Source organism: Delphinapterus leucas, chromosome 2, assembly GCF_059928025.1.
Source record: "Delphinapterus leucas isolate spDelLeu-1000000601 "Yukka" chromosome 2, BTC_Dleu_Yukka2, whole genome shotgun sequence".
In the NCBI taxonomy this organism is placed as follows: domain Eukaryota; kingdom Metazoa; phylum Chordata; class Mammalia; order Artiodactyla; family Monodontidae; genus Delphinapterus; species Delphinapterus leucas.
This window is the reverse complement of record NC_143130.1, coordinates 66644788-66661702: the sequence shown is the minus strand read 5'-3', so window position 1 is coordinate 66661702 and position 16915 is coordinate 66644788. Positions and strand designations below refer to the sequence as shown.

General features: G+C 35.6%; 1 protein-coding gene across 8 annotated transcripts in view; it reads right to left on the bottom strand.

Annotated features, from left to right (window-relative positions):
* MYO9A (myosin IXA) overlaps positions 1 to 16915 on the bottom strand; it is a 269595-nt gene that overhangs the window by 121898 nt on the left and 130782 nt on the right. For all 8 annotated transcript variants that reach the window (XM_022579925.3, XM_022579928.3, XM_022579929.3 and 5 more), the window contains one exon: positions 1454 to 1529. In XM_022579925.3, the coding sequence (XP_022435633.1) occupies positions 1454 to 1529 (76 nt within the window). The remainder of the gene's footprint in view (positions 1 to 1453; positions 1530 to 16915) is intronic.

Sequence of the window (16915 nt, the reverse complement as noted above, 5' to 3'; positions counted from 1 at the left end):
CCATGAGTGCCTAAAATCACCTTAACTGCTTGAGCCCAGACAAATCTTAAACCAATATATCAGACTATTCCAACTGACATATAAAAAACAGAAGCCCATATAGATCACTTCAGGCATCCAAAATTGAAAGCAGTACAAAGAAACATAACTGGGAATTCCCTAGCAGTCCAGTGGGTAGGACATGGCACTTTCACCGCGGTGGCCCAAGTTCAATCCTTGGTCGGGGAACTAAGAGCCTGCAAGCTGCGCGAGTGGCCAAGAAAAAAACAAAAATAAAAACTAGGAATTAGGAAAGTTATAACCATTAAATTCCTTCGGGAAATGCAACAAGTCACAGTTCCTTTTTTTTACCCAAATCAAGAAAATGAGTTCCTTAAGTTAGGGGTCTCTAATGACCAGGGTGAGAATACTGCCAATAGGTTGAAATAAAAAAGGTACACAGGTCACCAGATTAATGATCTAATTTGTTCTTAGGTAAAATCTAACATGCACATATAATGGTGATTTTCATCGTCAGCCAACTGTCACTGTTAAGAAAACAAAATGCATGCACTATTATAAAGACAGCCAGTAGTTCAATTTGCTGGCGTTAAAGATAAGTACAGTTGAGGTTGGATACTTGGGCTGTGACAGCTCTTGCAGGTTAAAATAGTGAACCTAGACTTCTTGTAATAAGCAATAAAGAGTTATAAAAAAAAGTTATGGAGCAGAGAAGTGATAATATATATTAGAAAGACATAGTAACTCAAAATGGAAAACCTGATCAATGAAATTATACTTTAATTTTAAATGACTGATCATCCTAATCTTGTATCTTACTAGGACACTAAGAAGCTCAATTCTCTTGATGTTTAAAATGTACACAGCAGACTCTAGACACTAAACAATGCTCTTTTGCTCATTTAAAGTACAATCTTTATAAAACAGTATGTGTAAAGGAAAAGGAGCTTTATTTACAAACTAAAAAAATTACTTACATTTGTTACTTTCAAATTTTACTTAAGAATTCTTCATTGAAAATGGTAAAAGGTAAGCTTTGGGTATCACACTCATCAAGAAAAGGTATCGGACAGTTTGTTGTAAATCAAACTACTCAATTATTACTTACCAATAAGATTTCTCCATGGAAAGAAGCAGAATACCCATTACTTTTGCAAAAGACATTTAAAACGCAAGAATGGTCTCAGAAACTAAAACATACGCACTCATTTTTAATTATCCTGGGGAAACTTTTTTTACATTGTACAACCACTTTACTAGGGGCAATCTTAGACAATTTACTGTACTGTTAACTCTAACCTTTTTAACTTATTACACCATTTACAAAAGCTTTAAGAAATTAAAAGAAAAAAAGGCCTGATTTATTGCATACTTTTAAAGCCACAGAAGTATTAATAAGAATTCTAGTTATTTCTTCTTTACGTCCTTGAAAACTTAAGCCAAACATACTTACTGTTGGTTTTTTTCATTTAGAGTATTCATTCCCTGAAGATCAGAAAGAGGTGTTCTGGGATTTTTCCGAGTTATACCTAGCATAGAGAAAGCAAAAACTTTCAATCAATGCTAAGATAAACTAAACATGAAATAATTTTTCTAGGAACAAATGAAATTAATATACTTCAATAGTAAATATTTGCTAAACATATCAGAAAGGTCTAAATAATAATAATATGAACCAAGTCCCATGACTGTTACTTATAAATTTGACTTAGTCAACAATGAAACCAATTCGGGAATTTAATAATAAATTCTTTAATTTCTTCTCTCATTTAAATATTATCAGGAAATACAAGGGTAACTGGGCTGAATGTCTAGAAGTACACAAACTCATTTCTTATTTTAATATTCAAAAAATTCCTAATGATTCCTTTGCACCATTTTTCAGCAATAGGATATTGCTCCTATAGATTTTAGAGATCAATTAATCTTACATATAAAGACACTAAGAATCAAAGATGATGAATTGCTTCCTCAAGAATTACCAATATTTTTTAAACAAAAAATCTAATTAAAAAATGGGCAATGAACATTTTGGTGCATGACTCTTTTTGAATTATGGTTTTCTCAGGGTATATGCCCAGTAGTGGGATTGCTGGGTCATATGGTAGTTCTATTTGTAGTTTTTCATTGCAGCTCTATTTACAATAGCCCGGAGATGGAAACAATCTAAGTGCCCATCATCGGATGAATGAATAAAGAAGATGTGGCACATATATACAATGGAATATTACTCAGCCATAAAAAGAAATGAAATTGAGCTATTTGTAATGAGGTGGATAGACCTACAGTCTGTCATACAGAGTGAAGTAGGTCAGAAAGAGAAAGACAAATACCGTATGCTAACACATATATATGGAATTTAAGAAAAAAAAATGTCATGAAGAACCTAGGGGTAAGACAGGAATAAAGACACAGACCTACTAGAGAACGTACTTGAGGATATGGGGAGGGGGAAGGGTGAGCTGTGACAAAGCGAGAGAGAGGCATGGACGTATATATATACACTACAAAACGTAAGGTAGATAGCCAGTGGGAAGCAGCCACATAGCACAGGGATATCAGCTCGGTGCTTTGTGACCGCCTGGAGGGGTAGGATAGGGAGGGTGGGAGGGAGGGAGATGCAAGAAGGAAGAGATATGGGAACATATGTATATGTATAACTGATTCACTTTGTTATAAAGCAGAAACTAACACACCATTGTAAAGCAATTATACCCCAATAAAGATGTTAAAAAAAAAATAGGCAGAAGACTTGAATAGACATTTTTCCAAAGGAGACACCCAGGTGGCTAACAGGCACATAAAAAGATGCTCAACATCGCTAATCACTGGGGAAATGCAAATCAAAACCAAAATGAGATATCACCTCACACCGGTCAGAATGGCTATCATCAAAAAACACAAATAATGAATTCTGGCGAGGATGTGGAGAAAAGGTAGTGCTCATACACTATTGGTGGGAATATAAATTGGTACAGCCACTGTGGAAAACAGTACAGAGGTTTCTCAAAAAACTAAAAATGGAACTACCATATGAGACAGCAATTCCACTCCTGGGTACACATCTGGAAAAAATGAAAACACTAATTTGAAAAGATACATGCACTCCAATGTTCATAGCAGCCCTGTTCATAATAGCTAAGACATGGAAGCAACCCACATGCCCATCAACCAACACTTGGCTTAAGAAGATGTGGTATATATATACAATGGCATATTACTCAGACATAAAAAAAAAAAAAGAAATACTGCCATTTGCAGCAATGTGGAAGGACCTAGAGAATATTATGCGTAGTGAAGTAAGTCAGACAGAGAAAGACAAATACTTTATATGACTTATATATGGAATCTAAAAAAAATACAAATGAATGTATATGCAAAACAGCAACAGACTCACAGATACAGAAAACCAACATGTGGTTACCAAAGAGGAGAGGGAAGCAGGGAGGAACAAAATAGGGGTATGGGATTAACAGATAGACACAACTATATTTAAAATAGTAAAAGTATCTTTGAGGTAACAATCTTGTATGTGGAAAATCCTAAGTAATTCACAAAAAAATTAGGACTATTAAACAAGTTTAGCAAAATTACAAGATATAAGATCAATATTCAAAAATCAACTTAGCAATAAACAATTGGAAAATGAAATTAAGAAAACAATTCCATTAATAATAGCAGTAAAATAATAAAAAAGGAATAAATTGAACAAAAAATATAAAATATCTACTGAAAAACTACAAAGCATCATAAAAAGCAATTAAAGAAAACCCAAATACATGGAAAGCCATCCACGCTCATGGACTGGAAAACTTAATATGGTTAAGATGGCAGTGTTCCCCAAATTCATCTACAGATCAATGCAATCTCTATTAAAATTCCAGCTGCCTTTTTTTTTTTACTGAAATGAATAAGCTGATCCTAAAATTAATATGGAAATGCAAAGGACCCAGAATAGCCATGTTGAAAAAAGAGAACATGGTTGGAAGACTCATACTTCCTGAATTAAAAACTCACTACAAAGATAAAGTAACTGAGACAGTATGGCACCAGCATAAAGATAGACAAATAGATCAATGGAAAGGAAGTGAGAGTACAAAAATACATTTATGATCAATTAAATTTTGACAAAGGTGCCAAGACAATTCAATGGGAAAAGAATAATCTCTTCAACAAAAACTGGGAAAACTATATGTCCACATGGAAAAGAATGAAGTTGGATCAAAGACCAAAATACAAATGCTAAAAGTATAAAACTCTTAAAACATAGGAGTAAATATTCCTGACATTGGATTAGGCAATGATTACTTAGAGATGAAACCAAAAGCACAAGCAACCAGAGAGAAAGACTGATAAACTAGACATCACCAAAATCTAATACTTTTGTGCTTCAAAGGACACTATATCAAGAAAGTGAAAAGACAACCCACAAAATGGTATCAACAGAAAATGGTCCATCAAATATCTGATAAGAAGCTTGAATCCAGAGTATAAAAAGAACTTTTGCAACTGAATAATACAAAAGATAACCCACTTTTAAAATGAACAGAGTATGAATAGATATTTTTCCAAAGACAACACACAAATGGCTAATAAGCACATAAAAAGATGCTCAACATCATTAGTCATCAGAGAAATGAAATCAAAACTATAATGAGGGCTTCCCTGGTGGCACAGTGGTTGAGAGTCCACCTGCCGATGCAGGGGATACGGGTTCGTGCCCTGGTCCGGGAAGATCCCACATGCCGCGGAGTGGCTGGGCCCGTGAGCCATGGCCGCTGAGCCTGCGTGTCCGGAGCCTGTGCTCCGCAACGGGAGAGGCCACAACAGTGAGAGGCCCGCGTACCGCAAAATAAAAAAATAAAACTACAATGAGATTGCACTTCACACCCCCTAGCATGACTATAATAAAAAAAGGAAGATAGTAAGTGTTGGCAAGGACATGTAAAAATTGGAAACTTGCATACACTGCTGAATGTGAAATCATACAGTCACTTTGCAAAACAGTCTAGCAGTTCAACAAAAAATTAAACAGAGTTACCATATGACCCAGAAATTCCACTACTAAGTATATACCCAACAGAACTGAAGACATACATCTATACCCACATAAAAACTGTTACTGGAAAACATATGTCTTGGGATCAACAAATTCAGTTAGAACTTTGAACAACTTTATTTTCTTACATATTTGAATGCATTGTTTTTGTTTCATTTATTCAGTTCCTAAGTCATGGACACCAAATATCCTTATGACAAATTATCATTTTCTATTCGCCATATGAATTCTTTTCTTCTGCATATTGAAATATAGTCACTTCAGGCCTTTCCTTAATATTAGTAATGCAATTTTCAGATATGTTTCCTCTATTGAGATCACATAGGTGTTGATTTATGCCTCCACTTGATGTAGTAGTTCAAAATCTATTTCAACATCATTCTGATATTTCATAGTCTTAAATTTGTGCTACTGCTTTATTGGATTCATGTTCTTAAATTCTTCTTAAACTGTAAAGTGCTCACCGGGAATTTTCTTCTCGTTTTTGGTGTTGCCAACACAATAGGGTGTTTCCTTTATGCATGTTATTTCCCTTTGTGTAATGATTTTTTAAACATTAATTATTAAATATTTTAAAGGAATAATATACTGAACACTTGCAACTGACCACTGAGATTAGAAAATGAAGTCCTGTGCACCTTTCTTCTTGATCCCATTTCAACAGCATCAGATCCCAACATTGCCCACTTGTTGGAATTAGCATAAAAGGACTTTAAAATTGCTATCATAATGTTCAATGACTTAAAGTATAAGACAGTCTTATGACCTCACAGAAAAATCTCAGGAGAGAAATGGAAACTGTAAAAAGAATCCAAATGGATATTCTGGAACTGAAAACTGAAATTTTCTGAAATGAAAATTTCATTCTATGGTTTTACAAGGCAACTTGAAACAGCATAATGAACTTGATATCAGATAAATAAAAATTATCCAATATGAAGAACAGGAAGAACAAAGATAGAAGAAAAATCCACAGAATATGAGGAATCTGAGACAATATCAAATATTCTAAGAGCATGTAATTGGGGTCTCAGAAGAAAAAGAGAAATTGCAGCAGAAAAAGATTTCTGAAAAAATACTGACCAAAAATTTCCTAAATTTGATGAAAAATAATGAAGCACAGGTCCAAAAGGTATAGCTAATACCAAACAGCATAAATATAAATATAAATGATATCTAGGGACATCACAGTCAAACTGCTGAAAATGAAAAAATAAAGAGAAAATCTTGAAGCAGCCAGATGAAAAAAGGTATATTAGATATGAAAGAATGACAACAGAATGACATCTGAGTTTAACATCACAAATAATGTAGGACAAAAGAAAATGGAACATCTTTAAAGTGCCAAAAGTTTGATAGTTCCTAATGATGTTAAACATATGTCTACTTTATGGACACAGTAAACTCCATCATAACTTTTACCCAAGGAATGAAAATCTATATACACAAAATGAATTGAACAAGAATGTCTATAGCAGGGTTCCTCACAATAGCTCAAGACAGTACAAACCTTATATCCATCAAGAAATGAATGATAAACACAAAGTTGTATACACAATTGTATATACATATACAATGGAATACAACTCAGCAACAAATTACTGATATAGGGAACAACATAAATGAATACATATATAATTATGTTACGTAACAGAATCAGAACACAAAAGAATACTGTATGATTCCATTTCTGTTTTAGAAAAGGCAAAATTAATTTATAGTAACAGACATCTTAAGAGGGGTTGTCTAAAGGGGGTGCGAAAATGTACAAGAGAGTAAGAATAAACTTTCTGATACAACTTTATTCGAATATTTTATATTTTTGTGGTCATATCTTTTTGTGTTCATATGCTTTAGGTTTGTCTCTTATAAACATCTTACAGCTGAATTTTATTTTAATTGCATAATCTTTTTTTAAACTGTTTAGTTGGGTTTATTTTATTTGTATTACTGATATATCTGGAATGTTTTCTGCCTCATTTTATGTTTTGTATCTACCCTAAGTATTGTATGCTTTTACCCAGACTTCTACTGAACTATTTTCTTTATATTCTGATTTCTTTGTTTTGTTTTGGAAGTTATATACACTCTCCTCTTTGATTATTCTTGAATTTTTTACATATTCATGAATTCTAAACTAAATTAATTCTCTATTCTCTTTTTCTAAAGAGTACGAGAACCTTTAAATCTCTGATACAAGTCATCCCCTTCCTATCACAGCTATTGTTACCCAGTATTTATTTTCACCTTATTTTCTTCCCATTAATCAAGCAAATTAGGCATTAAGTTTTATAAAACAATAACTTGTATTTTACAAGTTTCTCAAAACTTCCTAGTGAGTTCAGCTTCTGTCTTTCTCAACTAAATCTTTTTATAAATTCTACTGATGAAGATCTGCTCAAATTACGATCTAGTTTTATTTACTGCTATTGTTCACCTGTGCCTGACATAGCTTTCTCCATTCTTTTATTTTTATCATTTTAAGAATCTGGATATCATTTAATTAAACTTTTTGAAAAATTCATTTTGAGATTTTAATTGGTGATATTAATCTATTTTTATTAATTTAAATCATAGTACTTGTTTCTTGTATTTTGTTTCACTTTTATTTCACTCTTCAAATCCATATTCCCCCTTGTTAGTTTTCATTTGATAGATAAAGGTTTCTCGTGCTACTTTAGAAGACAGAGATTCAGGGAATTCCCTAGTGATCTAGTGGTTAGGACTCTGTGCTTTTGCTGCCGAACGCATGGGTTCAATCCCTGGTTGGGGAACTAAAGTCCCACAAGCCACTTGCAGCTGACAAAAAAAAAAAAAAAAAAGAATCAATTTTTGTTATTGTCTGTAAGGCAGACATTCATGTTTGTTTATCCACATTGATTTCCTAAATTTGATAAATAGCCTTATTCTATCAACTCAATAGAAATAGCTCCCTGACTTTCCTGCAGGCTTCCCCAAAATACATATTGGCATATCCTGTATTTGTTTCCATCTACCATTTTCAAACAAGAATTCTGATCACGTAACATTTTTTTTTAGAATATTTTAAATTATTTTAATGCAAATCTCTGCAGTGGATAGCAGACAAGGGCTTTAGCATTCATTATCACATTTGAGCCTCGTGTTGCCCCTGTGCAGTGGGGACTACCTTTCAGAGAAGGAAATTGAGGCTCTGAGAAACAACATCTTCCACACACAGGAATACAGGGGCTAAGTAGCAGAGCCAGAATTTGCACCTGGCACTGCCTGACTCCAAATGCCAGGCTGTTCCTCCTCTCTCTTTTGAGAGTAACGTGGAGGTCTCCATGTCAGAATCTTTGTGCCCTGCCACAGCCCTGGCAAAAAGCAAAAGATGGTCAGGTCTTCCCGGCACTGAAGCCTTCCCCAAGATCAGTCAAGCTGGCTAGTTCCCACTCTGGTCCTGATGAGGCCCTGATGAGTAAGGTGTGGACACTTCCTGGGGTTCCCATAACATATTTTTATTTTTGGTATGCTTAATTCCATGAAAAATAGTCTCTTCTAGATATCTATCTAAGACTTATGTCAGACTTCATGATATGCAATTAATTTTTAAAATTATGGTAAAATTTACATATTGTAGAACATACTCATTATAAGCATACAGTTAGTTAAGTTTAGACAAAACTGCCACCAAAAGAAGATATAGAATATTTCCGGGGACTTCCCTGGCGGTCCAGTGGTTAAGACTCTGCACTTCCACTGCAGAGGGCATGGGTTCGATCCCTGGTGGGGGAACTAAGATCCGGCATGCCATGTGGCACCGCCAAAAAAAGAAAAGAAAAATTTCCATCATCTCCCAAAGTTCCCTCAAGCCCTTTCTTCGACAATCCCCCACACACCCTCCTGGACCAAGGCAACCACTAACCTGCTGTCCATATCGACTGGTTTGCATTTTCTGGAATTTGATATAAGTGGAATAAAACAGTATGCTCTCTGTTGTGTAAGGTTTCACTCAACATTACATTTTAGAGTTTGATCTATAAAAAGTCTTCATGTGAACATATGTGTTCATTTCTTACGTGGAGAGAACATATGGAAAGCATATGCTTACCTTTATAAAAAACTGACACTGTTTTCCAAAATAACTGTACAATATTTTACATTGTCAGCAGAGTGGATAAGCATTCCAGCTGCTCCACACACCCATCATCAGTACTGCCAACTTCACTTTAGCCATGACACAGGGTGTTAATGTGACTTCACTGTGATTATAATTTGCATTCCCTAATGACTTATAAAGCTGGTAATCTTTAATGCGCCTACAGATGATTCATATATCTTCTTTTCTAAGTGTATGCTTAAACCTCTTGACCATTTTTTTTTTTTAAACAGAAAGTAACATGTTTTTTTTTGGGCTGCACCACGTGACATGTGGGGTTTTCCCCAAACAGGGATCAAACCTGCGCCCCCTGCAGTGGAAGCACAGAGTCTTAACCACTGGACCACCAGGGAAGTCCCCTCTTGACCATTTTTAACTGAACTGTTTCTCTTATTATTGCAGGAGGTTTTTAAAAAATATTTTGAAGTCCATTATCGGTTATGTATTATAAATTATTATGAATATTGTTTCCCAGGCTGTGATATGCTTTATGTTTTTTTACAATATCTTTTTTAAAGTAGAAGTTTTCAATTTTGGTGAACTCTAATTTCTCCATTTTTTCCTTTTATACTTCATGCTCTTATGTCCCATCTAATAAATTTTGTCCCAAGACTGCAAAGATTTTCTCTCAGGTTTTCTTCTATCAATTTGATAGTTCTGTTCTTTGCAAAGAGCTGTATGACCCATTTCAAGTTAATTTTTATGTATAATATAAGGTAAGGGTCAAAGTTCTCTTGAACATATGGATATCCAGGTTGTTTCAGTGCTGTTTATTTTTTTAAAGACTATATATACCCCCACTGAATTATCTGAGGGCCTTTGGGGAAAATCAATGGACAATATATGTATAGATCTTTTCCTGGACTCTGTTTTTTATTTTTTTTCTACAGAAAAGGATTTTATTCAATTTTTCTAAAATTACTAAAATTTTTTTATTGGACTATAGCAGCTTTACAATGTTGTGTTAGCTTCTTCTGTACAGCAAAGTGAATCAGCTATACATACACATACTTTCCCTCTTTTTTGGATTTCCTTCCCATTTAGGTCACCACAGAGCATTGAGTACAGTTCCCTGTGCTATACAGTAGGTTTCTATTGCTCTCTTGCTTACACTAAGAGAACAATGTCATGATTATTTTAATCTTAAAATCATATAGTGTAAGATCTCCAGCATCATTATTCTTCTTCACAATTGTTTTGGTCATCCTAGATATTCTACATTTCTATATAAATCTTAGTTATCAGCATATGAATTGCTACCCCAAAATCTGCTTTGATATTCACTGGGACTTCATTCAATCCACAGATCCATCTGGGGGAGAACTGACATCTCAGAAATACAAAAATATGTATCTCTCTTCATTTATTTAGGCATTTTTCAATTTCTCTCAGTTATATACTGGTCTAACAGTATTTGGTAAATTTATCCCTAAATATTTCATGTTTTGGTATGCTATATTATAATCCATTGCATATCAAATCACTCCAAAGCCTAGCACTTTAATATAACACGTAATATCACAGACTTTGTAGAGGAACAGGTTTCAAGAGCTTCTTAGCTGGGTGGTTCTGACAGGGTCTCTCATGAGTTGTATTCAAGCTGTCAGCCAAGGCTGTGGTCATTTCAAAACTAGGATGGAACTGAAGGACCTGTCTCTAAGGTCACTCATGTGACCTTAGAGGCAAGCCTCAAAGTTCTCCACTGCCTTTGACTAGAGGCTTCAGTGGGATTCTCAGTAGGGCTACTCACAACAGCAGCTTGATCCTCCAAGAGACAGTGATCCGAGAGAGAGCTAGCAAGTGAGAAAGTACCTAAGATGGAAACTGTAGTCTTTTTTAACAATTTTGGAAGTGATGTACTATTACTTCTGCTATGTCCTATAGGTCACATAGACCAACACTGGTAAAATGTGGGAGGAGACTACACAAGGTTGTAAATACCAGAAGATGGGGATAAATGGGGAATAACTACTGTAGCTGGCTGCCACAGATATATAAATGGAATTTATAAGTTTCACTTTCCAAGTGTTCATGGCTAGAATATTACAATTTAATTTTCTATATTTAGCTGGTATACTGTGAGACGGTTAAATTCACTTTTCAGATTAAAGAAGCATTTTTTAAACCCGTTAGTACTTTCTATATAGATGATCATGCTGTCTACATCTTCCTTTTCAATCTATGTACCTATTTCTTTTTGCTGCCTTGTTGCACAATTACCTTTAGTACAATGTTAAATCTGAGAGACAAAAGCAGATATCTTTCCCTTGTTCTTAATGTCAGGGAAGAAGTACTCAGTCTTTTACCATAACATATGAAGTCTGCTGTAGAATTTTCATGTGTATTCTTTATAAAGTTGAGGAAGTTGCCTTCTATTCCTAGGCTGCTACAAGTTTTTAAATAGGAATGGGCATAGAATTATGACAAGTTCTTTATATCCATCTACTAAGATGATATGGTTTTTCTTTTTTAGATGATTAATATCTATATTATAAATTATGACTCTCTATATACATAATACATTATATTGATTGATTTTCTATATCAAACTAATCTTTCATTCCTGAATTTCCACTTGGTCTTCATGTATTATTCTTTAAATATATTGCTGAATTCAGGCTGCTCTTATTTTGTTAAGGATCTTTACATCTCTCACTGTGAGGAACGTTAGACTGTAATTTTCTTGTAATGCTATCTAATTTTGGATTTAGAGTAATAATACTGGTCTCATGATATGATTTGTATAGTGCTACTTGCTCCTCTGTTTTCTGAAAGAGTTGAGGAGAACTGGTATAACTGCTTTCTTAAACATTCCTTAAGGACTTCCCTGGTGGTGCAGTGGTTAAGAATCCACCTGCCAATGCAGGGGACATGGGTTCAATCCCTGATCCTGGAAAATCCCACATGCCATGGAGCAGCTAAGCCCATGTGCCACAACTACTGAGCCTGCGCTCTAGAGCCCATGAGCCACAACTAATGAGGCCACAAACCGCAACTACTGAAGCCCGCGCACTCTAGGGCCCACGTGGCACAACTACTGAGCCCGCGTGCTACAGCGACTGAAGCCTGTGCGCCTAGAGCCCAGGCTCCGCAACAAGATAAGCCACCACAATGAGAAGCCCGTGCATCATAACAAAGAGTAGCCCCCGCTCACCGAAACTAGAGAAAGCCTCTGCACAGCAACGAAGACCCAACGCAGCCAAAAATGAAAAAAACAAAAATGAAAACATTTCTTAAATACAATTGACTACTGAAGCTATATGGGCCTGGACTTTTTTGTTATCATGTGTGGGAAGATTTTACTTATGAATCCAATAATTGATACAGGAATAAAAAGATAAAGAGATTCTTTATTTTTCCTTGGGTCAATTTTGATAACTGTTGACATTCAAGGAATCTGTCCATTTCATCTAAGTTGTTGAATGTATTGGCATAAATGTTCACAGTCTTTCCTCAACCTTTTGATGTCTATACCATATGTAACTGTGTCTACTCGTTCATTTCAGATAACAGTATTTGTGTCTTCTGTCATATTTCTTGATCAGAATGGCCAGAACTACACTATCCAATACAGCAGCCACTAGCTACACATGGCCATTCAAATTTAAACTGATTTAATTAAAACTTCAGTTTTAAAATTTTTTTAAAATTTCAGGTGTTTAACAACCACATGTGGCTAGTGGCTACAGTTTTGACCAGCATAGTTGGAGAACATTTCCATCCTCACAGAAAGTTCTATTGAATGGTGCTGGACTCAAGCTTTATTAATTTCATTGCTCTTTTCAAAATACCAGCTTTTGGATGCTGCGCTCTTCTCAGCTGGCGACGCGCTGCAGCAGCGGCTGCAGGGCGGGCCTGCCGACTGGTGGCAGACACGGCACGTGGCCACCGTGGCCGTGGCCTTCCACACAAACTTCAACTACGTGTGGCTGCACGTGTGTTGCCAGGGCGCGCGCTGTGTGCTGTCCTGGGCAAGGTGCTGTGCGACCAGGCGCTCAGTGGGCCGGTGTACATCTCTGCCTTCTACTTCAGTATAAGTATTCTCCAGGAAAAGGATGACATATTTTTTAACCTGAGACAGAAATTCTGGAATACATGGAAGAGTAGTCAGAGGTAGTGGCCTTTTGTACAGCACCAGAGTGCAGACAGCAGGAGCAAGAAGAATTACAATCCTGTAGCCTGCGGAACAAAACCCACATTCACAAAAAGACACACAAGATGGAAAGGCAGAGGGCTATGTAACAGATGAAGGAACAAGATAAAACCCCAGAAACACAACTAAATGACGTGGAGTTAGGCAACCTCCCGGGAAAAGAATTCAGAATAATGATAGTGAACATGATCCAGGACCTCAGAAAAAAAATGGAGGCAAAGACTGAGAAGATGCAAGACATGTTTACCAAAGACCTAGAAGAATTAAAGAACAAACAAACAGAAATGAACAATACAATAACTGAAATGAAAACTACACTAGAAGGAATCAATAGCAGAATAACACATAAGTGGCCTAGAAGACAGAATGGTGGAATTCACTGCTGTGGAACAGAATAAAGAAAAAAGAATGAAAAGAAATGAAGACAGCCTAAGAGACCCCTGGGACAACATCAAATGCAACAACATTCACATTATAGGGGTCCCAGAAGGAGAAGAGAGAGAGAAAGGACCAGAGAAAATATGTGAAGAGATTATAGTCGAAAACTTCCCTAACCTGGGAAAGTAAATAGCCACCCAAGTCCAGGAAGCGCAGAGAGTACCAGGCAGGATAAACCCAAGGAGAAACATGCCGAGACACAAAGTAATCAAACTGACAAAAATTAAAGACAAAGAAAAATTATTGAAAGCAACAACGGAAAAACGACAAATAACATAAAAGGGAACTCCCATAAGGTTAACAGCTGAGTTCTCATCAGAAACTCTACAAGCCAGAAGGGAGTGGCATGACACATTTAAAGTGATGAAAGGGAAGAACCTACAACCAAGATTACTCTACCCGGCAAGGATCTCATTCAGACTCAGTGGAGAAATCAAAAGCTTTACAGACAAGCAAAAGCTAAGAGAATTCAGCACCACCAAACTAGCTCTACAACAAATGCTAAAGGAACTTCTCTAAGTAGGAAACACAAGAGAAGAAAAGGACCTACAAAAATAAACCCCAAAACAATTAAGAAAATGGTCATAGGAACATATATATCGATAATTACCTTAAACGTGAATGGATTAAATGCTCCAACCAAAAGACACAGGCTTGCTGAATGGATACAAAAACAAGACCCATATATATGCTGTCTACAAGAGACCCACTTCAGACCTAGGGACACATACAGACTGAATTGAGGGGATGGAAAAAGATACTCCATGCAAATGGAAATCAAAAGAAAGCTGGAGTAACAATACTCATATCAGATTAAATAGACTTTAAAATATAGAATGTTACAAGAGACAAGGAAGGACACTACATAATGATCAAGGGATCAATCCAAGAAGAGGATATAACAATTATAAATATATATGCACCCAACATAGGAGCACCTCAATACATAAGGCAACTGTTAAAAGCTCTAAAAGAGGAAATCGACAGTAACACAATAATAGTGGGGGACTTTAACACCTCACTTACACCAATGGACAGATCATCCAAAATGAAAATAAATAAGGAAACAGAAGCTTTAAATGACACAGTAAACCAGATAGATTTAATTGATATTTATAGGACATTCCACCCAAAAACAGCAGATTACACTTTCTTCTCAAGTGCGCACGGAACATTCTCCAGGATAGATCAAATCTTGGGTCACAAATCAGGAATCAGTAAATTTAAGAAAACTGACATCATATCAAGCATCTTTTCTGACCACAACACTTTGAGATCAGAAATCAATTAATTACACGGAAAAAAACGTAAAAAACACAATCACATGGAGGTTAAACAATACGTTACTAAATAACCGAGACATCACTGAAGAAATCAAAGAGGAAACCAAAAAATACCTACAGACAAATGACAATGAAAACACGATGATCCAAAACCTATGTGAATCGGCAAAAGCAGTTTGAAGAGGCAAGTTTATAGCTATACAAGCCTACCTCAAGAAACAAGAAAAATCTCAAATAAACAATCTAACCTTACACCTAAAGGAACTAGAGAAAGAAGAACAAACAAAACCCAAAGTTAGCAGAAGGAAAGAAATCATAAAGATCAGAGCAGAAAGAAATAAATTGAAACAAAGAAAACAATAGCAAAGATCAATAAAACTAAAAGCTGGTCCTTTGAGAAGATAAACAAAATTGATAAACCATCAGCCAGACTCATCAAGAAAAAGAGGGAGAGGACTCAAATCAATAAAATTAGAAATGGAAAAGGAGAAGTTACAACAGACACCACAGAAATACAAAGCATCCTAAGAAACTACTACAAGCCACTCTATGCCAATAAAATGGACAACCTGGAAGAAATGGACAAATTCTTGGAAAGGTATAACCTTCCAAGACTGAACCAGGAAGAAATAGAAAATATGAACAGACCAATCACAAGTAATGAAATTGAAACTGTGATTAAAAATCCTCCAACAAACAAAAGTCCAGGACCAGATGGCTTCACAGGTGAATTCTATCAAACATTTAGAGAAGAGCTAACACCCATCCTTCTCAAACTATTCCAAAAAATTGCAGAGGAAGGAACACTCCCCACACTCACTCTATGAGGCCACCATCACCCTGATACCAAAACCAGACAAAGATACTACAAAAAAAGAAAATTACAGACGAATATCACTGATGAATATAGATGCAAAAATCCTCAACAAAATACTAGCAAACAGAATCCAACAACACATTAAAAGGATCATACACCATGGTCAAGTGGGATTTATCCCAGGGATGCGAGGATTCTTCAGTATACACAAATCAATCAGTGTGATACACCATATTAACAAATTGAAGAAGAAAAACCATATGATCATCTCAATAGATGCAAAATAGCTTCTGACAAAATTCAACACCCATTTATGATAAAAACTCTCCAGAAAGTGGGCATAGAGGGAGCCTACCTCAACATAATAAAGGCCATATATGACAAACCCACAGCGAACATCATTCTCAATGGTGAAAAACTGAAAGCATTTCCTCTAAGATCTGCAACAAGACAAGGATGTCCACTCTCACCACTCTTATTCAACATAGTTTTGGAAGTCCTAGCTACGGCAATCAGAGAAGAAAAAGAAATAAAAGGAATACAAATTGGAAAAGAAGAAGTAAAACTGTCACTGTTTGCAGGTGACATGATACTATACATAGAGAATCCTACAGATGCTACCAGAAAACTACTACAGCTAATCGACAAGTTTGGTAAAGTTGCAGGATACAAAATTAATGCACAGAAATCTCTTGCATTCCTATAGACTAATGAAAAGTCTGAAAGAGAAATTAAGGAAACACTGGCATTTACCACTGCAACAAAAAGAATAAAATACCTAGGAATAAACCTACCTGGGGGGACAAAAGGCCTGTATGCAGAAAACTATAAGACACTGATGAAAGAAATTAAAGATGATATCAACAGATGGAGAGATATACCATGTTCTTGGATTGGAAGAATCAATATTGTGAAAATGACTACACTACCGAAAGCAATCTACAGATTCAATGCAATGCCTACCAAATTACAAATGGCATTTTTTACAGAACTGGAAAAGAAATCTTAAAATTTATATGCAGACACAAAAGACCCTGAATAGCCA